Source organism: Mercurialis annua, linkage group LG6, assembly GCF_937616625.2.
Source record: "Mercurialis annua linkage group LG6, ddMerAnnu1.2, whole genome shotgun sequence".
Classification (NCBI taxonomy): Eukaryota; Viridiplantae; Streptophyta; class Magnoliopsida; order Malpighiales; family Euphorbiaceae; genus Mercurialis; species Mercurialis annua.
In genome coordinates, this window is record NC_065575.1 from 40,049,480 (window position 1) to 40,073,362 (window position 23,883).

A 23,883-nucleotide genomic window follows, 5' to 3' on the forward strand; every position below is an offset into this window, starting at 1 on the left:
GGCTTGAAGACCACTACGGGTAACAAAACCGGTGGGTTATTGGGTTAACCTATCCAACCCGTTAATCAACTAAAACAATAACTCTAGTTCATCTCTTACAATCAAACCGCCACTCGCAGGACCTCAGCCTCTCAAGCACCTTCCGACGCAGCTGTTTTCCGATCACACAGCTGCAGTCATGGTAGACAACAAAAGAAAAACGAGAGACGTCAAGAAGAACAAGAAAACTGAAACACCGAATAAAAGAGGGAAAACCAAATCATTCAACAAATTCGATAGGAATAGTAAGAAGAAAACCGGTCCTCGGTTGCCTAACGCTTTGCGGAAAGAACTTGACCGGAGAAACCCTAATAACCGCCAATACCACGGCGGAGAAGATGAGGATGTTCTTTCGTCTGATGAGGAGGTGAATGATGTGTATGAGTATGAGGAAGGATTGCCTGCGGAGGACTCGAAGAAGAACCACCGATACGACCCCGTTGAGAACTATGAATACGAGTTGCCTGAGGATTTTAAGGTAATTTTGCTTCCCGAGTGTATCCAATTGAATTCTGTTTAGAAAGTTTATAGTGCTCTAAAAATGCTCTGTGAGTTTAATTTGCAGTATTCCGAAAAATTACATAATTGTGCTAGAATTCATTTTAATTAACTGGTGCCTTTGATTTAATCTAAGAATTAATAATTGTCAGTCATCAGTGTGGTTTAGTAAGTTCGGTATGTGTCTTGAACTTAAAAAATATATTTTTTTTTAATCATATCTTGAATGTAGGATGAGAATGTGCAATCAGATGATGATGATGATGATGAAGACGGTGATGATGATGATAAATATGTGAAGGCGGCTAAAATCTCTAAGAGAAAAAAGTTGAATCAAATCGATGATGATGATGATGTGGATGAAGAAGATGAGGAACGTCATCTTAGGATGTTGCAAGGAATAACTGGAATGCCAACTGAGGCGTTTGATGGTAATTATTTTTTGAATGAATTGCATTTCTAGTTTTATTTTAGTTAGTTAGTAGCATGACTCGCTGAAATATATGACATTGTTAGGCAAGAAGAAAAAGAATGTTGTTCTATCTGAGGCGTATCCTGAATCTGAATTCAATCCGACTCGTGATGTTCTGGATGGTGATGGCCGGGTTTCTATTGAAGATCTTATTGGAAGTCTTCATGGAACATCTGTATATAGTGAGCTTCGCAAGAGATCTAGTCAGATGGAGAAAAAGTCTGCTCCTCTCCATGCTCCGCTTTCTAAGCGAGAACAGGACAAGTTGGAGAGGCAAGAAGCCTATCAGATGACGAAGAAAGATATTAGAAAGTGGGAGCCTTTAATTAAGAGAAATAGGGAGGCTCCTACTATTATTTTTGACAGAGATATAGATTTAGGGTTTTCAACAGTGGGAGCAATAGCTTCTGAATTTGAACCTAGAACAGATTTTGAGAAGCAAATGGCTTCATTAGTATATGATGACAAGGTTATGGAAGCTCATAAAGAAGATGGTGCCAGACTTCTTGAGTTAAATAAGGTAAGAAAGCTTCAGATATCCCTTAGTTCGATATATATGGTGCTTTTAGCAATTTTTCATACTGGTTCACATATACTTCTTGATTTGGTTCATAAGCTTTTTCTTTTTCCGTATCTATCTAAGTACGTGAATCAAAATTTTTATAGTACTATAAAAAAATTGTAGTAATAAGAAAAATGGTGAAGAATGATTTGCACATTGGAACGATTGCTTAGAAAAAAGTATTTAGTTTTTAGGGAAGAGCGTTTGTTTAAAATAGCAGTGACAAAAATGTGTTCCAGGGAGATAATACAAATTAATTGTAATGCTTATCACTTGGGGCCTGGTAGAGATTTATAATTGTATGAATTCTTGTGCATATTATCAACAGAAATTGTCATTGATATGTGACTTTCTGCTTCTTAGATCCCTGAATGGTCTGGTAAGTTGGTGTCAGTTACTGCTGCTAACCCTTTTTTCTGCATGAAAGGAGGGAAGTAGTATATTTCCATTCCCACATCTATTGCAGTCTGAGAAGAAAAATATAACATGTCTAGTCAATTGGAATTCCCTAAACAGGACCACGTTTAATTGTTGATTGGATCATCAAAAAGACAATTTTGATGTTTCGGAGTTGCTTGAGTGGAGTTGTTTTTGTCCTTGTCAATATTAATTAGTCATCATTCCAAACCCTAGTAAATATAAGCCAGCCGTTTTGACTTCCTGACTTTAAGCAAATCTACATTGATTTGTACTCTCCCTGAATTTCTTTTCTTAATGTTTCCATGTGTCCTGTGTCATTGTGTCTGCAGGTTGTTGTGGCATCAGAACTGGTATCTTACTTATGTTCCTATTTCTTTTCCATATAGTTTTCACAAATTGCGTTAAATGATTGTTGGCAGGTATCAACTGACGATATTAGAGACCAAATGAATCATGTTGCCAAAATGCGCAGCCTTCTTTTCCATCATGAGGTGAAGATGAAACGAGTTAAAAAAATTAAATCCAAAGTTTACCATCGTCTATTGAAGAAAGATAGGTTGAAAGCGTCATCAGATAGCATGCATCTGAATCCAGAAGAAGCTAAGGAACAAGCTATCAAGCAAGAGAGAGAGAGAGCACTTGTGAGTAATAATTGAGATTTTATGAGAATTCTGGAAACTGGATTTCACAGATTTACTGTTTTTCTCTTGCTGACAGTCAAAGGTAATTGACTGAACTATCAAATTAAATCTTATTCCATATTGATGTAGGCGCGCATGACTTTGAAGTACAAAAATCAGTCAAAGTGGGCTAAGCGCATTTTAAGGCGTGGTCTTGATGTTCAAGATGACGGAACTAGAGAAGCTATTGCTGAACAACTTCGTCGGCATGCTCTTTTGACAAGGAAAATGAAATCTATGAATGACAGTAGTAGTGATGACAGCAGTGGAGAAGATGATGAAAATTATGCTGGTTCAGACCATGATGAGCAGTTAAAGATTTTGACTAAAGGAAAAGAGAAGACTCTCAAAGTATTAGAAGAAAATGATGAAGTGCCAAATTCAGGAGTGCTTTCTTTACCTTTTATGGTAATGTTTACAGGGTGTTACTCTGTATAATCATTTTGTGATTTTTCTCATCCATAACCTTTTGGGGTTCAGACACAAAGTTAATCTCTAATTTCTCCTTTTGATTTGCTGGCACAGGTGCGAGGAATGAAAAAAAGAAAGGACGAAGCTGTTGAAGAAGCTCAGGTTGCTCTTCAAGAGTATAAATCGTCAATAAAGCAGTTGGAAGATACAGGTGGGCCTGAAAACCCAAAAAAGAGTCTTGTGAGTGGCAGAAGAGTGTTTGGTGCACCTAAAACGCAGGGCACAGAACCTAATCATAAGATCAGATCGGATAATACTCATGATAACAGTGATAGTGAAGATGATTTTAGAGATAAAGAAGATGATATTGGCTTGGGCAGGATAATTGATGCGCAGCAGGTTGTTAACATTAACTCTGCTATGTTTAGAGAGGATTCTGAAGCTCAAAGAGATTTAATGCTTGAGGTAGGGGTATAGGTCTGCTTATGTTTTTTTTTTAGTATCTTTTATTCACTCCTATCTCAAAAGAATAACATGTTTCTATGCACAGAATATGGATGATATTGTGGTAGATAAAGGTCCCAAGACAACCTATGAAGTTTCTTTATTTGCATCGGGCTCTTGGAAAAAGGTTATTTTATTTTTATTTTTTTAAACATTTATATGTGTCGATATGTATGTTTTAGAGTATACATGTGAATGCTCTTTGGTAAATTAGCAGATGAAGAGCCAGAAGAAAGAAGATTCTAATATGAAAAGTTCTCCAGAGGTTGTTGAACCTGCTGTACAAAGTCGGGGCATAGAGGTATGGTCCTCTCTGTCTGTATTGCTTGTTAACGATGTATTATATTAATAGCTGTCCTCACATTCTTTTCTCCGGAATTGTGAAGGAAGTAAGCGAGGATAGTGATATGGATGGTGAGGGGCAGATGGTGGATGGAATCTTATCTTCAGGCCCTATATCGCCTTATCGACTTCCTTCTCAAGCAGAGCTTGTTCACGACGCTTTTGCTGGGGATGATGTGGAGGAAGAATTTGCAAAGGATAAAGAGGAACTTCTGAATGAGGAAAATCCCGAACCTGAAAAGCCCGTCTTACTTCCTGGATGGGGTCAGTGGACTCATATACAGAAGAAGAAAGGCATTCCGTCCTGGATGCGAGAAGAGCATGACATTGCAAAGAGAAAACGAGAAGAGGCTCTCAAGAAAAGGAAGGATGCACGACTTAAACACGTTATTATATCAGAGAAGTTAGACAGAAAGGTAAATTTACTACGGTGAATCATTTGCTATGCATGGTGAATTTGAATTGACATAGCAATTGTAGATTTGACTTCAGCATAAAACAAACTCGAATTTAAACATCAAAGGTTAACTACTTGTTGTCATGTCAAATTAATGTTCTTAATCAGCGTCCTCTGTTTGGGCAATCATATCAATATGCTTGAATTAATAATTGAAGTTGCAATTGCATTTGCATTTTGCTTCCATTTTATGACAGATCCTTTGGGTATTTGTAATGGCTAAGTTCTCCCTCTTTGTTGTTATCCTATTTAAATGCTGCAGGCTGAAAAATTGCATACAAAATCATTGCCATACCCTTTCACATCGAAGGAAGTTTTTGAACAGAGTATGCGGGTACCTATCGGACCTGAATCCAATCCTGCAACAACAGTTGGAGCTCTTAGTCGGCCTGAAGTGAGTGACTCTTCACAAATTCACAACCCTCTGCATGAATTATTGTATTTAACTTAATTTACGTCGTTAGAATATTGAGCTGAGTTTTAGCCTTTAAAAAATCATTTGATGCTGTTATATTGCAACAGATGTTAAGTTTTTAATTTTTGTTAATTCTTACCTTGAATGTACTTTGTGCAGGTGGTGAAAAAACCAGGGCTGATCATTAAACCAATTAAATATGAAGATGTGGATCCATATGAAAAAGAAGAGCAGAAAACTAGTGGGAAGAAGCAGAAGCAGAAGCAAAAGCAGAAGAAAAGAATAAAGAATCATGACAAAACTAAGGCAGTGGTTGCTAAATCATGAATGACGCGTTATTTAATACGTAATTTTTAGACTATTGTTATTTCTTGTGAGAGCGATCTACTAGTATTGTAACTTTCAGTTTTGTTAAGTATCGTTATTAGGAATTCTCAATTGGTCGGTAAAGGCAGTTGTAACCCGGTTAAGTAGAAGAGTCTAAGTGTAGCTACTCGATCTGGAATTGAGCTCGAGAAATTGATTTCGCTCAATTTTGATCTTATTTTTTTTTTAGCAGAAGATGCTGTTTATGCTTGCTACACAATTGTTTTAAAAATATTTATACTAGCAAATACTTGCAGTAATGTTATATTCTTTTAGTCCTAAAATAATTATTCATTTTGTCATTTTTCCCCCATTTAAAACATAAATAATATTCTAATTTTTTACTAATCGATTTTCATTTTCCGTGCTGTATCTTTTTTTTTTGACGAGTACTGTATCTTTATTAAATATCATGGCTAATTCATTTTCTTGAGACAATGATAATTAACAGTCAATATTCAATATGACAGGTATTTGAAAAATTAATTTTGAAAATTATGATTTATTAGAATGAACAAATATTTTGGACAAAAAAAAGAGAGCGAGACAATGTTTTGGAACGGAATGTGTATTTATTTGTAAATTTTTATATTTAATTTTAATTTTGTAACATAAAAATTATAATCTTTTAAAAATTAACTTTAATTTTAATAGATAATTTATTTAAATTCAATATCAATGACATTAAGAAAACGATAATTATCTGGGTGAATGTAATTACCCCTTCTTTTAAACTGCCCAGCGCCAAAAGCAAAAGCGAGCAAGTCGTAAAAATTCAAAAATAAAAAACCACCAGTTAGCTCGCACTAACACTGCACTTATGCTCACCGCCATCGAGTATAAGAAAACAAAATTTTAAAAAGCTAAAAAATGCTGCACGAGCTCTTACTAGCACTACTCGGCTACACAGGAGATCTCATCATCGACGTGAGAGAGCAGCAAAAATCAATCGGCGTTCACTTATCCCCGGACGCCGCCATCTCCGACGAACGCTCCTTTAAGCTCGCCCCCGACATTTCCTTCATCGACCCCAGCGACAGGTAAGCTTCTATATTATCATTTTTAACCTAAATTACATGTTTTCTCTACAATCTGTTGAAAATTTTCCAAACTCAATGATTTGTAGGGATTTAATTGAAAGAATCATCACATTAGGGTTTTACTATAGAGAACTCGATCGTTTTGCTACTAAGTCACGGAATTTGAGTTGGATTAGGTCAACTACAAATGTGTCGCCCTTGACTAGAGCTAATGAATTATCGTCACCGTCGTCGTCAAAGAAGAGTGAAAAACAAAGTGTATATAGGAGAGCCATTGCTAATGGCATTGTTGAGATACTATCAGTTTATAGATCTGCTGTTCTTCACATTGAGCAGACACTGTTGTCTGAAACCGATCCTATTTTGGCTACCGTCACACAAGGCCTTAATAAGGTTAGATAGTTTTATTTTTACAATGATAATGTTGGAATTTTATTTTTTCATTTCATGCTTATTAACTTGGTGCTGCTGCTGTGTTGTTGTAGTTTTTTGTCCTCTTACCTCCGCTGTATGAGCTTGTTTTAGAGATTGAGCGTGATGATATTCGCGGTGGACAACTTCTTAATCTTTTACATAAGCGGTGTCATTGTGGAGTTCCTGAATTGCAGAGTTGCATTCAAAGGTTTGTTTGTTCTTTCATCGTGTCGCTGTTCTAGTGACAATGCACTTCCTGTATTTTGAGGAAAATTTTGGTAATGACTTGCTTCTTTGATCATTACTTTATCCAAAAGAATAGGCTTCTTTGGTATGGACATCAGGTGTTGTATAACCAACTTGCCTCATGGATGGTCTATGGTATTCTTCAAGATCAACATGGTGAATTTTTCATTGCAAGGTTATAAACTTTTTTCTTCTTGTATTTATCTACTTAATATTCTTTGAGTTTGACATTCTTTGAGAATTGAATGAGTTAAAGGCTTGTGCTGAATGTTCTGTTTCAATATGGATATTGATGATGGATAACAGTTATCTGTTTGATACTTTTCATCATTAATGTTCATAAGCATTTCTTTATTTTTCTGTTGTCTCCTTAGTTCACATAACTAATTATGAAGTTTATTTATAATTTTACTTTTCTAAAGCTGGTCATGATTGATTTTCAGGCAGGAAGAGAGGGATGTAGAAACTAGCTCATCTCAATCAGATATGTCTGCAAAATTGGCACGTTTGTCAACTGATGATATGTCTTTAACTGATTGGCACTTGGGATTTCATATATTTTTGGTACTTTATAATGTTCTCATTCTATGTTCTTGTTATTTCTTGTTAATAATTAATACCAAAACCTTCCTTTCTATTCATTATGCTTATTGTTTTACCTGAGATTCATTCTGAAGTTCCAGAAACTAATATATGCGGTGTAGTCTTCTCGGTGTGTATGAGCATAAATATAGCAATATGTTCTCTCTGATTTCCTCTTTATGAAATCAAAGATATTATTATAAAAAGCTTACTAGAGTTAGTATCCTTTAAGCATCAGAAACAATGATGCTTAACCGAGAAAATTTGTTGTGGCTTCACCGTGCCATTAATGATGAGCAATTACCGCCATCTCATTATAAATAGCAATGCTAGTCTCCAAATTTTGATGTAGCTTTGGTTGCTTATGCTATTTTCATAATATTGTTTAACCAGTTATTTTGTGCATTTATCATTAAAAATATATTTTTTCCTTAATGATAGATGGCTTGTTCATGTTCTTCTTTCTTGTTCTGGTCGTAAGTTAAGCCATTAGGTAGCCACAACATTATATTTTGTCTTCAACTAATTAAGCCTTGAATGAATTGGTTTCCTTGTCTTTTGTAATGTTGGAGTCTTCTCCTATCAGCTTTAATTGTCAATTTATTGTTTATTATTACATTAGTGCTTTAATTTTGTCTTCAGGTGATTACGTAGAGAACATAATCTAAGTTTAGTTTTCTTGCAAGTCATGTGCAGTTTTTATTGCTATTTTACAGGATATGCTGCCAGAGTATATCCATATGCGTGTTGCTGAATCAATTCTTTTTGCTGGTAAAGCCATCAGGGTTCTTCGGAATCCAAGCCCAGCCTTTAAGTTTAAGGATCCTTCACATAGTCAGCAGATACCAAAAGGTGGCCATAAATTGCAAGGGTTTATAGGACGCTTTCCTTTCCAGAAGGAGCCTTTTATGGATTCAAACTTGATTGGAGAAGAATTACTTCCACAATCTGAGGCTGATAAGGTTGAAACTTTGCTTCGGAGCCTAAAGGTGCAGTTCGACCATCTATTTTATCATAGTATTTGCACCAACATTTTCAATACTACTGAGTGATGGTATAACTTCACCCAATATCTTTTGTGTGGACTCAAAAAATCTGCAATCAAATGTAGCATTCACACATCTTAGATGCACACATCTTATATTTTCCTACAAAATAAAAGCCTTTTTCCTTGAATTGTAAGACAATGGTGAAGTCCTTGTTCTAATTGTGGTTGTATTGTATGCAGGAATCATCTGAGTTTCACAAAAGATCATTTGAGAGCTCTGTTGATTCTATTAGGGCAATTGCAGCTAGTCATCTTTGGCAGGTACTGCATGTTCAAGTTTGTTTCCTTAACCTATCAGCGCATTCAAGTTATCAGCGTATGCAAGTTATCTCTTTCCCGTTCATCTGTATAGCTTGTTGTTGTCCGTGCTGACTTGAATGGGCACCTGAAGGCCCTTAAAGACTATTTCCTTTTAGCAAAAGGAGATTTTTTCCAGGTAAAGCATGACTAGCATTCAGATTTATTTGAATCCAGAAAATTCCTTGTAGTCTTAAGTGGACTGCTAATATGATTTTAATTATGTCATTTATTATGCTAGTGTTTTCTTGAGGAAAGTCGGCATTTAATGCGTTTACCTCCCCGCCAGTCAACTGCTGAAGCTGATCTCATGGTTCCGTTTCAGCTGGTATACCTCTACTGGATATTATTTTTACCATGTGGGTAAAATATTGATCATATTGACTACCAAATTTACTAGTGATTCGAGATTTAATTTTTGGAATTCGTTGCAATGCAGGCTGCTATAAAGACAATAGGAGATGAAGATAAATATTATTCTAGAGTATCCTTGCGGTTAGAGCCTAAATTTTTAATCTCAAGTTTGAACATTATTCCGAGTCTTTAATGTATTGGAGGTTATATTCATTTTTTTTATGTCCACTAGGATGCCTTCGTTTGGATTCACAGTCAAATCCTCCCAAATGGATTTACCCAAATCAAAAGATTATTCTGATGCAAACTCTGGTGCTGCATTATCGAATGCTTCTTCAGAGATATCGCTTGATGGCTGGGACGGTATTGCTCTTGAATATGCTGTTGATTGGCCTTTACAACTATTCTTTACCCAAGAAGTGCTGTCTAAGTAAGATGCTGCTGCCACTTCTGGATGCTCTTCTTCATTATATAATTATATATTTCTAAGCTTTTAGGCGAAGTTGAATGTAGTTGACCAAGTCTTTCTCAAAAATGTTGCAACCTTAGAATTGACAGCTGCTGAGTAATTGCCTTTTAGTCTTATTTCTGAATTGACATCAAGCATGGTCCAGGTACCTTAGGGTTTTCCAGTATTTGCTTCGGCTCAAACGAACACAGATGGAATTGGAGAAATCATGGGCCTCTGTGATGCATCAAGATCACACAGATTTTGCCAATCACCGGTACGATCGTAACTGCTCGGTTTCTCAGCAGCGGCGGCAACGTTTTAGGCCAATGTGGCGTGTTAGAGAGCATATGGCATTCTTGATCAGAAATCTTCAGTTTTATATCCAGGTAATTTATAGCATTAAATACGTTACTGTAAGCATGAAGTCTTAGTTTTTGAGAACCATAATCTGACACTTATATTATTAGATAATAAGACGATTATATGAATTATGGGACTTACAGACTCTGTTTTTGTTACTTATTTGTATGTTTGTAATTTTGCTCATTCTTTCACAATTCAGTCAATTATTTCATCAGATAATTTCCTTTGCTATCTTTTTTCTTCATTCAATTTCTCTCGATCTCCATGTTCTAGGTGGATGTAATAGAATCTCAATGGAATGTTTTACAAGCTCATATTCAAGACTCCCACGACTTCACTGAACTTGTGGGTTTCCATCAAGAGTAAGTACATGAATTGTTTCTCACAGTCTCATTGCCTCATGCATCATCATTTTATTGGGCATCTTTGTTCAGCATAGTTGGATTTGGCTTGTGTTTGACAAGGGTACAATCTGTTCAGACTGCACTGCACTTGCAACTGAAAGCTTAGACGTAATTTATTTTATCTACAGGTATTTATCAGCCTTAATTTCTCAGTCTTTCCTGGACATTGGCTCCGTCTCAAGGATATTAGACGGCATAATGAGACTTTGCCTGCAATTCTGCTGGAATATTGAGAACCAAGAAAGCAACCCAAATACATCTGAACTTGATCACATAACAGAGGTTTGTAGTAAGTTTTATCTGTTCAATTTATTCGTCGTTATTTGTTGCTAAAAGCACAAGTAATAAACAAATAAATAATCATCTGATATTCTATTTCATGATTTGCTTGAATCTCTAAGTAGTTATACACTTATACTGCTATTTATATGTAATTTCTTTCTAAATGTCCTCAGGAGTTCAATAAGAAATCCAACTCCTTGTACACTATACTGCGCAGTAGCAGGCTAGCTGGAAGTCAGCGAGCCCCATTCCTTCGAAGATTTCTTTTGCGTCTAAACTATAATTCTTTTTTTGAGGTGAGTTTAAAAACTGTTGCCCGCAATTACATCCTCTTAGAATAGCCTCAGTTTCCGAAAAAGTTTCTTTTGCTTCATTTGACAGGCAACAGCAAGAGGTGGTGTGATGAATGTTGTTAGACCTTCTCCCGCACTTCCTGTGATAAATCAACAATAGTGATAGCTACTTTGCTAATGTGAAAGCCGCTTGATGATTCTCATAACCTATATGAATGCGAGCACTGTTTCAGTTGATGGAGTTGGGGAATTTTTTTTATTAAGAATGGGTTAAACTGATTTTAAAGCAGTTGTACCTTAGACTCTTGGATGATGGTTTGCTTGGGGGGAACATTTTCGTCGTCTATATGTTCGTCTGGAACCATTATTTTCAGGGTTTTGTACAAAAAGCTGGGTGGCTGAATCTACGTGTCTAACTGTTTGGTTCACCGACAATTAACTGCCCTTTTGAAAGTAAGATGGCATTGTTGGTAGCGGACATTGGCACCGGCTTGTTCTCTCTATTTACACAGTTGATAACAAGGAAGTGCAACCTAATCGGTTGCATGAAGAGCAAGTTTGACTTGCATTTAGTTTGTAGAGTGAAATTTTGAGGATTGTAATTATGAAGCATTTCCACTGTAAGCGCTTGTTTTGGTTTGATTTTTCGACCATAGTCTGTGTTTGTTCAATGTTGTGCTGGAAATATGAAATTTATCTGTAATGACTGCAATTAGATTAGATCAATATTTTATTGATAGTAAAAGCAAATATGAGGGGACCAAATTTTTGGGGTCTGGTAAGAGAATGCTGGTAAAGTAGATTAAAAATTTACAAATTCCCAAACTGGAAAGTTTTCAAGGTTGGATGCGGAAGGTTACACAATAAAGTTGATTTGGTTCGGTTTTACATTATAAAATATTTTAGTCTTTTGATTTGATTTGGTTTTGAAAGTAAAGAACTTTCAGTTAAGTTTTGGTAATAAGCCAAACCAAATAAAATGATCTAAATTGAAAATATCAACTAAAAAATATCAAATAAGAGAGAACCGTCTCTGCTACATTTGCTTCTATCTCCCAAAAGAAAAAAATGAAAAATTGTTGCTTTCATAAATGGCTTGAATTGAAAGAAATTAGAGCAGGTCAAAGTATAAATTGAAAAGGACCAATTCTCCATGTTTAGCGTTTCACAATTAGAGCTCCTCAAACCCTTCTTCATCCCCTTCCTCCTCTATCCTGTGAAGTTCTCTCCTCCAAATTTCCATCTGATAAAAAATGCAAAAACAAGGTCAAACACATTATTGAGCTTGGAAACATAAATAAAATTTATCTACGGAAATTAGTTCGTCATGTTTTATTAAGAGACGGGAACGATCAAACGGTTAAATAAAAAGCTTTAAAATGAATTTGGAGGAGAGAACTAATTTTACAGCAAAGAGTAAAGAGAGTTTAATATTGTTTCTTGCCGCCACTATAGATGGTTTAGTGCGAAGAGAACAAAAATCTATTGTCAGATTAAGCTCAACCAAATCACAATACCTTCATATGTTGGTTAGAAACATGTTATACCTGATCATCCGAGAATCGCAATTGTTCTGCAACAAAAAGTATATTCTTAGACTCTTTGGGAGCTAATTCCTTGCCCAAATTCCTTGCAACTTCATTATAATGAATTGTGTCAACTCGAAAACCATTGTTCATGAAAATTTTTTCCATCCATTTCTCCGTACTTGCCTGTGAAGGAGACATAAAATAGTTGGCGCTTCTAACAAAAAATAGAAGAAAAACAATAAAAAGAGCACAAAATCATTCTTAAAAAATAATGAAGAGCCTAATAGACCTTGCTCCCAAGTTCAGTTTCTGCCAACCAAGCAGGCAGTTCTCCCACAAACAGAGATCCATTTATAGCCAAACTACCGACGGTGAGCAAAATTTCTTCAAAACTTGCCAAAGTCATTATCGACAGTCCCTGCAATTTCATTCATAAAAAGTAACTTCCTTGCCAAGGAAACAAAGTCAAAAAGTTCTTAATGCAATGATCAGAAGCCACAAATCACCTGCATGGCCCATATGCTTGGCTGGTTACCATTAAAACCTTTACTGCACAGACTTTGTTGTATGTTGGAGGACTCCAGTGGAATATGAAGAAGCATGCAACTTCTTGGAATCCTTGCCCCAACACCTAATATCTTCAAGAAGATACCGTCAGAACAGATGAAATTTTTTGAACTAAAAGTGAAATTCTATAATTCAGGAAGAACTGTGTCCTAATTTTTCGCAGCATAACATTAAAATGAAATCAAGATATTTTCATGGCAATGTATGAATTTCGCTACAATATCCTGAAAATTGCAACATGATTCTAGTGCATTAAGTAAATTTTGAAGACCAAAACTTAAAAAAAATTGATATGCCTAATGTTTCTAAAAACATTGTATAGTATAGCAACATTATTTTATGCACTTAAAAGTTGAAATCAGTGCAGGATTAAACACCTTTAAGCATCTCAGATGATTTCTTGAATATCCTTTCTGGAGATATGTCAAATATGATAGAAGAAATTGGCCAGTTAAGCCTATATGGGCGAGTGTCCATTCCGTCTGTTAAAATAACAACCTGCAGAAAGATATAAATGAAATCAGGATAATCATCAAACACAACTAAGAAAATTGATAAACTGTCAATTCATCAGTTCATAAGCACATTTTACCTGCTTAAGTCCATCAATATGGCTCACAGTTTGCAGTAACTTATCGTCAATGAACTTTGTTGCAAGGCAATAATGATGCGAATACTTCTTCAAATCCATCTGCACAGTCGGATCAATCAAACAACCCGCATATGGATCAAGAAAAAGTGGCTCTGCATGTTCAAACATTGATTCATTACATCAGTACCTTGGTATATATAGTCAGGAAACCATTAACAATATTTTGTTTGAAAAAACTATTCTTTACATTGCATCCATATTTATCACCAACATGTAACTCTAGTCTCTAAGCTAGCCATTACTCCCCTCCTGGGTACAAAGATAAATGAAAATTCATGCATTTATTAAACATATAAACATACAAGCAATAGTTAGTTATACATGTATGTTAAAAATCACATATTTTATACATAAAACAGAAAGGTCATAGTCATAGAGGTTGTAAAAAGTGTTAAAATCTTGAATTCTCGAATTTATCTAGAATTCGCTGTGTTAATTGATTTACTTATCAGTTAAGTGTTTGATTAAATTCCTGAATGAAAAGAAAATAATCAATTCAAGATCAAGAGAAGGGAATTGCCTGGTCGATGAGTCTCCTGAAAACGCAAAGAAGCTGCATTTGTGGCAGCTAGGAGCAATGGGTCAGCTTCGCCATTGATTTTAGCTCTCAACCACCCATTTTTTCTTGCATTTGCGGAGGCATATACAGTTGCATGTGGACGCACAACAGCTGTGGGTAGAGACTGTGTAACAGCGCCCAGCAAACACATTATACAGCCGTTTGATCGATTCCTCCCCAAGATTATTACAAAGAAAAAAGATTTAGTTAGAGAACCAGAACTAGACTGAAAGGTTTCATCTTCCCCGATCAGTGGCTGACTACCGTACAAATTCTTGAACTATAGCTGCTAGATACTGACTGCCGCCATTTGCTTTTCTGGTTCTCTTTTTGTTTAGTTATGGAAATAAATTTAGAAGATTTTGTAGGAGTATGAGGACTATCGCAAGGCCTAGGCATTTTTTATCTCAACTGCATAAATATCTCACATTTCCAAGTCAACACTTGTGCCTTGTTTTCCTTTTTCCTTTTTACATAAATATCTCTTTGTTTAGATTAGTGGTGAGCACCTCTCAAAAAAAAAAAACATTGGTGAACAAATATTAACCGAACCAAATTAACCAATTTATCTTGATTAATTTGGACATTTGATCGGTTCAATTCGGTTATGGTTTAGAATCTCAAAAATTAAATTAATTGAATCAGCTGATTAAATCTTTTTTTTTAGTTCAGTCAGTTTGATTTTGTATTTCTAAAACTTTAGAAATTCAGGTTTGGTTACTTTAGTTATGGTTCGGTTTGATTTTATATTTCTAAAATTTTAGAAATTTAATTTTGGTTACTTTAGTTATGGTTCGGTTAATGAGCTAATCGATTAATTTGGTAACGATAATTCAGTTTAATTTTAACCACCCCTAATTTAGATGATAAAATATCTTATTTATTTTGTAAATATGTTGTATTTGATTCAATCTTCTAATATAGATATGTATGTTGAAAATCAAGTTAAAGCAAAATAATTTTCAAGAAGCAGTTATATGAAGGCAGAGACTGGGTACAAGCCAAGCTATGTCCGGAGAAGCATTTATCTACTTTTAGATTTTTATTTTATTAAAGAAGAAGGCAAATGCCAAAACAAAAGCACTAGATGCTTCTAAACATACGGAGAAAAAAAACCCCAACATTATCATCAGTAAAGTAGCTTTGAAGACCATTTGGAATACTATCATACTTTTGGATTTTCATAATCCAACTAGACTTTTCTTATCTTAGGTATTTTTACTTGTAAACTCTAAGACATTTAAAAGTGTTCGAAATACTATTAGAATAGCGGATTAGCAATTCAATTCTTGATACTTTTAACTTACAAGAATTATCTAACATTACGCAGTGAGATCAGGTTTTTTCTTCTCTAATGTCAATGACATGCAGGAAGTTATATGGAATCTTGCAGTGCCTCCAAAGGTTAGACATTTCCATTTGTGTCTAATGCAGAACATCATCCCCTTTTATCAAGTTATTGCTAACTGTGGAGTTAAGTTTTGTGTGTCCTTGGTGTGGTTCGGAGTGTGAATAGACCATGCACGTCAATGTAACTGGGTGAGAGGTCTTTAGCTTCTCAATCCTCTTAGTATTATATAGTGGATCAAATATTTGCACATAATATTGCAAGGTTGGATATTTAATGGAGAAGATTACAAAACTATATAAAAAATTAATAAACTTTATAAAAATGCTAACTAAGCTCATTTATTACACTAGCACATAAAAACTTAAAAAGTTTACATTTTATAACTAACCACTAAATAAGAGACACATGTCTTACTCAAATAGCAAAAAAAAAGCAAAAAAACGTGCCAAACAGCTGTCAAAACGCGTAAAACAGCTGTCAAAACGCGTCAGAAACGCGTCTGACGCGCGTCTTACACGTGCGTCAGTCACACGTCAGTTTTTCAAAACTATTCAAACATGTATCGGATATGTATCTGTTATGTATCAGATATATATCGAGAACGTATTTGATGATTATTTTTTCTTATTTCTAAAAAATAAATAAATAAATAAATAAATTATTAATATGTATTATTTATTTGTCTCTAAGCAGTATGTATAATATATATTAAATTAAAAGATATATGTATCACATACTTTAATTAAAATTCACGTATCAAATAATAGCAATATAACATCTTATATACATGTGATATATAAAAAAAATGAACTAATAGTAATATGTATCCCCTTCATCAAATCTATCAACATTGATAAAAATAATAAATATATATATTATTTATGTGTTTCAAAACTATATTATTTATATGTATTATTTATGTGTCTCAAAATTATATTTTTAATATGGAGTATTATTTATGCGTCTTAAAAATTATTCAAACGGACACAATTTACTTCAGAATCTTTTCATATTAAATACAACTTTAATGGTACGTCTTAAATACAAATAATACATATTAAATACAACTTTAATGGTACATCTTAAAATACACCAAAAATACATATTAAATACACAAATAATATCTCTCTCTGCTACTGTAATCTATAATATTAAATACACTATTGTGCCATCAATTATATAAAAAATAGAGCAAAAAATCAGAAAACATGTCAATAGATATCATGTAATGCGTACAAAATATACAAACAATACGTTTTTAATACACTATTTATACATAATACATATCAAAATACACAAATAATATATATTAAATATAATTTTAATAATACATCTACGATATATAAATCATACATATTAAATATAATTTTAATAATCCATCTATTTTAATATAAAAATTACAATGTATAAATTTTACATCAAACATGTATCTATAATATATCATAACTTAACGCTTATGTTATAAAAAAATTACAATTTAAAAAAAATTTAGTTTGCAATGTATCATAAGAGGGAATGCTTTACTCATGGTCTCATTTTCTAACACTCTCTCGAGTGTAATAATTAAATTGACTTGTGATCAAAGATGAACTAGCGTTACCATATAATTATCACTTGTATGAGCTACTTCACTAGTTTAAAAATCGATTGATGTATCCACGATGTATTATTGATGTATTTATAATGTATCAATAATGTATCTACAACGTACTGGTGGTACATCTATGGCGTATCAGGTGATGTCTTTATAACGTATCATTAATATATCCAATATGTATATACATGATATATAAAAATAAAAAAAGATGAACTAATAACAATATGTCATCATAAAATTTATCACAAACTGAAGTTAATCTTTGAGTTTATATAAAAAAATATAAACATTTTACATAATACATATTAAATATAATTTTAATACTTATATGGGCTAGTTCACGAGTATAAAAATCGATCAATGTATCAACAATGTATCATTAATGTATTAGTGATGTATTCACGATGTATCAGTAATGTATCTACAATGTACTGGTGGTACATCTATGACGTATCATTCCTCGTATTAATTTATGAGCTAAAAATTTTAATTCAATAGAGTTTTATCGAGCACTTGTGGGCAAAGTGAACATTTTAAAGTTAGAAGTAGGTTTCTTATTTATACATCAAGAATCACAATTTTCTTTGCTTCTGTGTTAGAATGCATCAGTTCTAGTTAAACAACAACCAACGGTTTTTTTGAAATTTAAACCCAAAAATTCTCTCTCTATTTTTTCACTTTTTTAAAGCTTAATTAATCAAACAGACCATAAATCTTAACTAAAATTAAATTAGATCAAAACTCATGTATGATCTTAAATTTTGCATGCTAATATGATCTTTGCCATTTACAGACATCATTTGCATCAAAGATTCAAAATCAAACCATCTTATTTAGAAAAATTTGACCATAATAAAAGAACTTTAGATCTATACAACAAAACAAACAAATTACAGCAAAGACTCAATTTCTTCCTTGTTTCTTCTTTTTTCCACTTTTAACAAATTTCTATTTCAGCACATTATTATCACCACTCCACACAAAAATTACAGAAAAATTTCTGAACATTTCAAAGAAAAAAGCCTCTCATGTTTCATTGTAAGAACAACAATATATGTCATCTCTCTCATTCTGAATCACTTTTCATGCTTGCCATGACTTTCAATAATTTAAACCCAAAAAATATCTCTTTATTTTTTCACTTCTTTAAAACTTAATTAATCAAACAGAGCATAAACTTTAATTAAAATTATAATAAATCAAAACCCATTGTCCCACTTCTCAATCAAACCTTAAACTTAAAAAAAACTTCCAACTTTATCAATAAAAGACATAATTTTTTTTGAATAGCATGGGAAGATGGTTTTATAATAAGATCTTGATTGTTGAAAATAATAATACTCTTATTTATAATCAATAAATTAAAATGATGATCAAGAAAAAAGAAGGATTGTTGCTTGTAAGTTGTAAGCGTTATAAAAAAATGGACATGAGATTTGAATGAAGAGAGCTGGGTGAGTTTCTATGAAGTGGTGGAGAAGAAAGAAAATGTAAAAAGAGGTTAGAAAAAAATGGAAGGGATGATTTATTTTCCACGTGTAGGCTTAGGAAGAAATATGTAAAAAATGAAAACAATTCCCGTAATTAGCTCTCTAATGTAAACTGAGAATTAGCATAGATGTAAATATTTGAGAAAGTTAGCATTTTTGTTATAATTGAGCGTGATTAGCTCAATTGTGTAATTTTCTCTATTTAATGCTCACAGAATCTCCCACTCGGATAGATTTTGATCCTCTTGCAAATATAGTGTGCACAAAATCTTTTCAATTTTTGAACGTAAATGGGAAAAAGGTTTAATTTCCCCCTGATATTTATACCAAGTACGAATAAGTCTTTCATGATAAATTTAGTCCAAAATATACCCTTAAAAATATTAATTATTATGTGTGTGATAAAAGTTTATTAAATTTTTTAGGGTATTACTAAATACCGTCCCTAAATTACTGGGCACCGTTCCCTTTTTTACCTCTTCCCCCTTCTAACCAAAACTAAAAAAAAATCTCTCAACCTTCTTAAATCTCAAAACCGTAATGATAGATAACGCTTCAAATTTGTTGGAAAATGAGAATTAAGAACCGGAAACGTGTGTCCCATCTTTTTCCGAGGTAATTTTTATTTTTTACATCGATTTAGAACTGCATTTGTTTTTTTTTTGAAAAGAAATTAGGACCGACGCCCCAGGTCGTCCCTGAAAAATTATGGTACTTCAGTGTGCCTCTGTTCTCCCTGTTTCATATTTTAGAGAAAATATGACCTAGAAAACTGGGAACCACACTACTGTCATGGGTCCACCTGACACTTGTCCACTAACAGTCCAAACATCAACAACCTCTATCCCAGATCATCTGCTCGAAGCTGAAATTATGATTACAATAATTAATAGAAATTTAAATTTTTATCAATATTATTAAATTAACAAAGTAATTGAATTATACCTAATGACGATCCAGAAATAAACCGTCTGTCATTCCCCTTTTCCGTCAAGTAGCAACGAGGCGTTCTGACTCCTCTGAATTGTCCATATCACCATCCATCAGCATATCACTCCAAATCATATCTCCCGCCTCAGGTCTCTCAACAGCACCGATATGCGTCTGTTGTCTCTGTCGTCTTGCTAAGGCGTTCACACAACGAGATCGACCGTGTTGAGGTCCCGAACCCTTAAATATTCGATCTAACTACAACTGCTGAGCAGTCAGCATATTTTTTCTTATACCGTGTCCTTTCCTATGCAATTATCAATTTAAAAAATATTAATTAAATTATGCTATTTAAATTAAAATATAAAATTAGGCTAAGTAAATATATAATAAAATTAAATTCAAATAATTAATTTAAACTAATTAAACCAAATAATATATCTAAACAAATTAATTTTTATCTTAATAAACCCTAAACCTTAAACTAATATTACTTTAATTTAATTAAATTAAATTAAACTATTTAATTATAATTAATTTAAACTCATTAAATTAATAAAAAAATGCATGCAGCGACGACGTTTCAGGTCGCCGCTGCCGCCGTGGGGACACGTTTGGGGAAAATGTGTCCCCACAAGGGAAACGTTTTACCCTCTAGACCGGCGCCTCCAGATCGCGCCGGTTTGAAAAAAAAATTAAAAAACGTAAAAACTGTTAAAAAATGTGAAAACGAACACTTACGTAGATTTCCGTCCTCTATCCCGGATAGATTTTGACATTTTTACTTGAAATTGTTATATCCGTTCGTCGGTTTCTAGTATAAGTTAAGAGGATTTGGATATGGGTTTTTTAATTTGGAAAAGGTAATGGGTATTTAGGTAAAAATAGGATCGATACCTAGTAATCTACGAGCGGTGAATAGTAGTCCAAAAAATTTAAAGGAAAAAGGATCATTTGTGCCCTTAAGATTTGTTAATAGGATCAAGTGAGTCCCTAAATTCCGAAAGGTTCAAATATGCCCTTAATGTTTTAGAAAGTGAACAATCATGTCCCGAATTTGACTCATAAATGAGACATTGGGGCCTATTTTTCAAAATCGAAAGGCCCGTTTGTTCATTTTTAAGACATTAAGGGTATATTTGAATCTTTTCAGACGTTGAGGGCTTACTTGATCCTCGAGTCAAATCATAGGGGGCATAAATGACCTTCTTCCAATTTTAAATAGCACTTTTTATAATTATTTTTATTAAAAAATATATTTAACTTATATTATATGAAGTAATATAAATATATAATTTTCTACTTAAATTTTAAAATATTTATAGAAAAATATATAAATATACCTCTAACGTTTATCTAAGGATAGATATATCTCTCATGACAAATTTGGTCCAAATATATTTTTAAAGTTTTTAAATTGGCTTAATTATGCTCTTCTTATATAATGGAGAGTTTGGAAGAGGAGTATAATTTGGTCGTTTTTAAAATTTTAAGGGTATATTTGAATCAAATTTACCACGAGGAGCTTATACGTACTTTAGCCTAAACATTAATGGCAAAAATAAACCTTTTCCCAATAATATATAACCAATAAGTGCTGCATTCCTCACCAACCCAAGGTGCAAAATCTCCCAATTACCCTTAAAAACAACTTAGATGGCAAATTATAATGGTTGAAAGTTTAGTGAAAGAGGTTAGGTGCAGTCACTGGAATTTGGAGGGAGGGAGGAAGAAGAAATTCCCTTAACCAAACAACACTAATTTCCTAAGCTCACCAAACCAACAAAAAACCAAAACCAAAATTGAAACCCACACCACACCAACAACTTATCTCAAACTCCATTTCAACAAACAACACAACAAACTTTTCAAATGGATTCCACTCATCAAACTCAAGAAACCAACCCAGAAGAAGAACAACAAATCCACACCATTGTTCCCTCTCAATCTCAATCTCCATTTGCAAGTGCTTCACTTTCATTATCCCTCCCCACAATTCTCCCCACCCATTTCTTCACCCAACCCAAAATCTCATTTTTATTCTCACCCACCAAAGCCAAAATCCCCACTCAAGCTTCATCTCTGTCCCACCTCTCGCTCACTTCACAAACACTCCACCACCCACGCCTCTCCTTCAACTCCACCGTCTCCGCCAACCCTCTCCACCGCACTCTCTCCTTAACCCCGCGCCGCCCCTCCGACCCTTCAAACGCCGCCGCCATTCGTCGAGCTTCCATCGTCTGGCTACGCAATGACTTACGTGTCCACGACAATGAGTCTCTCAACTCAGCAAATAACGAGTCAATGTCTGTCTTACCCGTCTACTGCTTTGACCCACGAGAGTACGGGAAATCATCATCTGGGTTTGATAAAACGGGCCCGTACCGTGCCTCGTTCTTGATTGAATCTGTGGCTGACCTTCGTAAGAATTTGCAGGCGAGAGGGTCTGATCTTGTGGTTAGAGTTGGGAGACCGGAGACTGTGTTGGTTGAGTTGGCTAAGGCTGTGGGGGCTGATGCTGTTTATGCTCACAGAGAGGTGTCTCATGATGAGGTTAAGGCTGAGGAGAAAATTGATGGTGCTTTGAAAGATGAGGGGATTGAGGTTAAGTATTTTTGGGGGAGTACTTTGTATCATATGGATGATCTTCCTTTTGAATTGGAGGATATGCCTTCGAACTACGGCGGGTTTAGAGAGAAAGTTCAGGGTTTGGAGATTAGGAAGACTATTGCTGCTTTGGATCAGTTGAAAGGGAAACCGTCGAGAGGTGATGTGGAGCCTGGGGAGATCCCTTCTTTGTTGGATTTGGGTCTTAACCCACCTCAGGTTTGATTGTTTATGCTTTGGTTATGTTTGGTTTTATTTTGATTTCTTATGCGTAATGTTGCGGTTTTGATGAGTATATACATTATTGTGTAGAGAATATGAGTAGAAATGAATTGTTAGCCATAGGGTATAGTTAAAACTTAAAACCAATAGCAAACATTTTTATTTCGTAGGAGACGATATTGATGGATGAATGTATGTTGGCGCGGTAATGTATAAAAATGTGGCTATTTAGGGAAATCGTGTAGCTTCGTAATGTTTATGACTACGTAATGTGAGTTGTTAACTTTAGAGTTTTTTTTATGCATTGCCGGATTGGAAATGATTTCGTTCTTATAATGATAGGACAAGTGAGGTTGCGGTTTGAGTTTTTTCCGAGCAATTTAATGTCGGCTGCTGGCATTACTAACTAGAGTTTCTAAACAAATTCCTATCTGAAAGTTCATGATAGAGTGTGTACTTATCCTTACTTTCAGTACAGTGACAATGCTGTCCAACGATGTAATGCAGGATGGAAAACCAGCTGCTACTGCTTCTATGGTGGGAGGAGAGACTGAGGCACTACAGAGGCTTAGGAAATTTGCAGCGGAGTGCCAAGCACAACCACCTAAAAGTGGCAGCCAAGACAGCATTTACGGTGCAAATTTCTCCTGCAAAATTTCTCCATGGCTAACAATGGGATGCATCTCTCCCCGCTCCATGTTTGATGAGCTAAAGAAAACTGCTTCCAGGTGTCCCTTAAATTGAATGTTCCGTTCTTTTTCTTTATCATAACATATGTGTTCCTATACGTTTACAAGGTGTGTGCTCACAATGGAATTGATTTGATCGACAGAACTGTTTCTGCTACCTCAAAAGGCAGTGGTGGTGGTAGCTCTGCGGACAGTGGAATGAACTGGTTGATGTTTGAGTTGTTGTGGAGGGATTTCTTCAGGTAGCTTGAAAAATAATACTATTTCTTCTCTTGAATTTTATACTTGATGTTTCTTCAATCTAGCTTGTACGGTAATTACTGCAAAATGCTAATTACAGATGGTGACTTCAAAATATGTCAGTTTAGTATTTATGATACCACAATTGTAATATTGGATCTTCGTTTACCTTTTGTAGATTCATCACCAAGAAGTACAGTTCTCCAAAGAAACAACTTGAAGTCACTCCAGCGACAGCTTGCACTGGTGCCTTTGCTTAAGCAAGGTTTATTATTTGGTGGCCAAAAGGAAAGTTTGTTCAGTACATGGCTTGTATCCAATGGTAGTCAGTTTCAACAATGGAGTAGTTAGATGTTCGAACTCGGAAGTGTTAGTTGGAGTCGCCATACCCTGTCAAACTTTGGTTGTATTGTGACATTTCCGTTCTTATGAATTTTTTTTTCAGTCTTTTGCATTTTTCGTGTAACAGAGCTCCAAGTCTGTTTCTGGGTTTTACCTTCTGTCGTGCAT

The 23,883-nt window shown here is 34.4% G+C and overlaps 4 protein-coding genes across 7 annotated transcripts; 3 read left to right on the forward strand and 1 right to left on the reverse strand.

Annotated features, from left to right (window-relative positions):
- The first annotated feature begins 52 nt into the window (after positions 1 to 52).
- On the forward strand, positions 53 to 5,426 carry LOC126685750 (uncharacterized protein C57A7.06). Of its 3 annotated transcripts, none has more exons than XM_050379696.2 (11): positions 54 to 517; positions 770 to 968; positions 1,054 to 1,529; positions 2,411 to 2,632; positions 2,762 to 3,079; positions 3,197 to 3,547; positions 3,633 to 3,713; positions 3,801 to 3,887; positions 3,973 to 4,344; positions 4,648 to 4,779; positions 4,960 to 5,426. In XM_050379696.2, exons 1-11 carry the CDS (start codon positions 179 to 181, stop codon positions 5,125 to 5,127), a joined length of 2,745 nt encoding a protein of 914 aa, XP_050235653.1. In that variant the 5' UTR covers positions 54 to 178; the 3' UTR covers positions 5,128 to 5,426. The 3 variants fall into 3 exon arrangements, with proteins under 3 accessions (XP_050235655.1, XP_050235653.1, XP_050235654.1); XM_050379697.2 differs by having other exon boundaries at positions 3,804 to 3,887; XM_050379698.2 differs by lacking the exon at positions 3,973 to 4,344 and having other exon boundaries at positions 53 to 517.
- A 472-nt stretch (positions 5,427 to 5,898) lies between these two features.
- LOC126685751 (gamma-tubulin complex component 4) lies at positions 5,899 to 11,690 on the forward strand. 2 transcript variants are annotated; one of them, XM_050379701.2, is made up of 16 exons: positions 5,899 to 6,206; positions 6,293 to 6,599; positions 6,692 to 6,828; positions 6,943 to 7,041; positions 7,310 to 7,430; positions 8,165 to 8,437; positions 8,677 to 8,757; positions 8,849 to 8,932; positions 9,035 to 9,121; positions 9,233 to 9,288; positions 9,380 to 9,577; positions 9,762 to 9,984; positions 10,235 to 10,323; positions 10,494 to 10,647; positions 10,821 to 10,943; positions 11,029 to 11,690. In XM_050379701.2, exons 1-16 carry the CDS (start codon positions 6,037 to 6,039, stop codon positions 11,098 to 11,100), a joined length of 2,274 nt encoding a protein of 757 aa, XP_050235658.1. In that variant the 5' UTR covers positions 5,899 to 6,036; the 3' UTR covers positions 11,101 to 11,690. The 2 variants fall into 2 exon arrangements, with proteins under 2 accessions (XP_050235658.1, XP_050235659.1); XM_050379702.2 differs by having other exon boundaries at positions 6,383 to 6,599.
- Positions 11,691 to 11,901: 211 nt separating this feature from the next.
- LOC126685757 (O-methyltransferase 1, chloroplastic) lies at positions 11,902 to 14,524 on the reverse strand. Its single transcript, XM_050379708.1, has 7 exons — positions 14,209 to 14,524; positions 13,629 to 13,780; positions 13,414 to 13,534; positions 12,976 to 13,100; positions 12,759 to 12,887; positions 12,488 to 12,652; positions 11,902 to 12,183 (listed from the first exon to the last, which is right to left on the reverse strand). Exons 1-7 carry the CDS (start codon positions 14,396 to 14,398, stop codon positions 12,112 to 12,114), a joined length of 954 nt encoding a protein of 317 aa, XP_050235665.1. The 5' UTR covers positions 14,399 to 14,524; the 3' UTR covers positions 11,902 to 12,111.
- Positions 14,525 to 21,309: 6,785 nt separating this feature from the next.
- Positions 21,310 to 23,827, forward strand: LOC126685755 (blue-light photoreceptor PHR2). The gene is made up of 4 exons (XM_050379706.2): positions 21,310 to 22,441; positions 22,952 to 23,172; positions 23,277 to 23,375; positions 23,552 to 23,827. Exons 1-4 carry the CDS (start codon positions 21,488 to 21,490, stop codon positions 23,631 to 23,633), a joined length of 1,356 nt encoding a protein of 451 aa, XP_050235663.1. The 5' UTR covers positions 21,310 to 21,487; the 3' UTR covers positions 23,634 to 23,827.
- Positions 23,828 to 23,883: the final 56 nt, after the last annotated feature.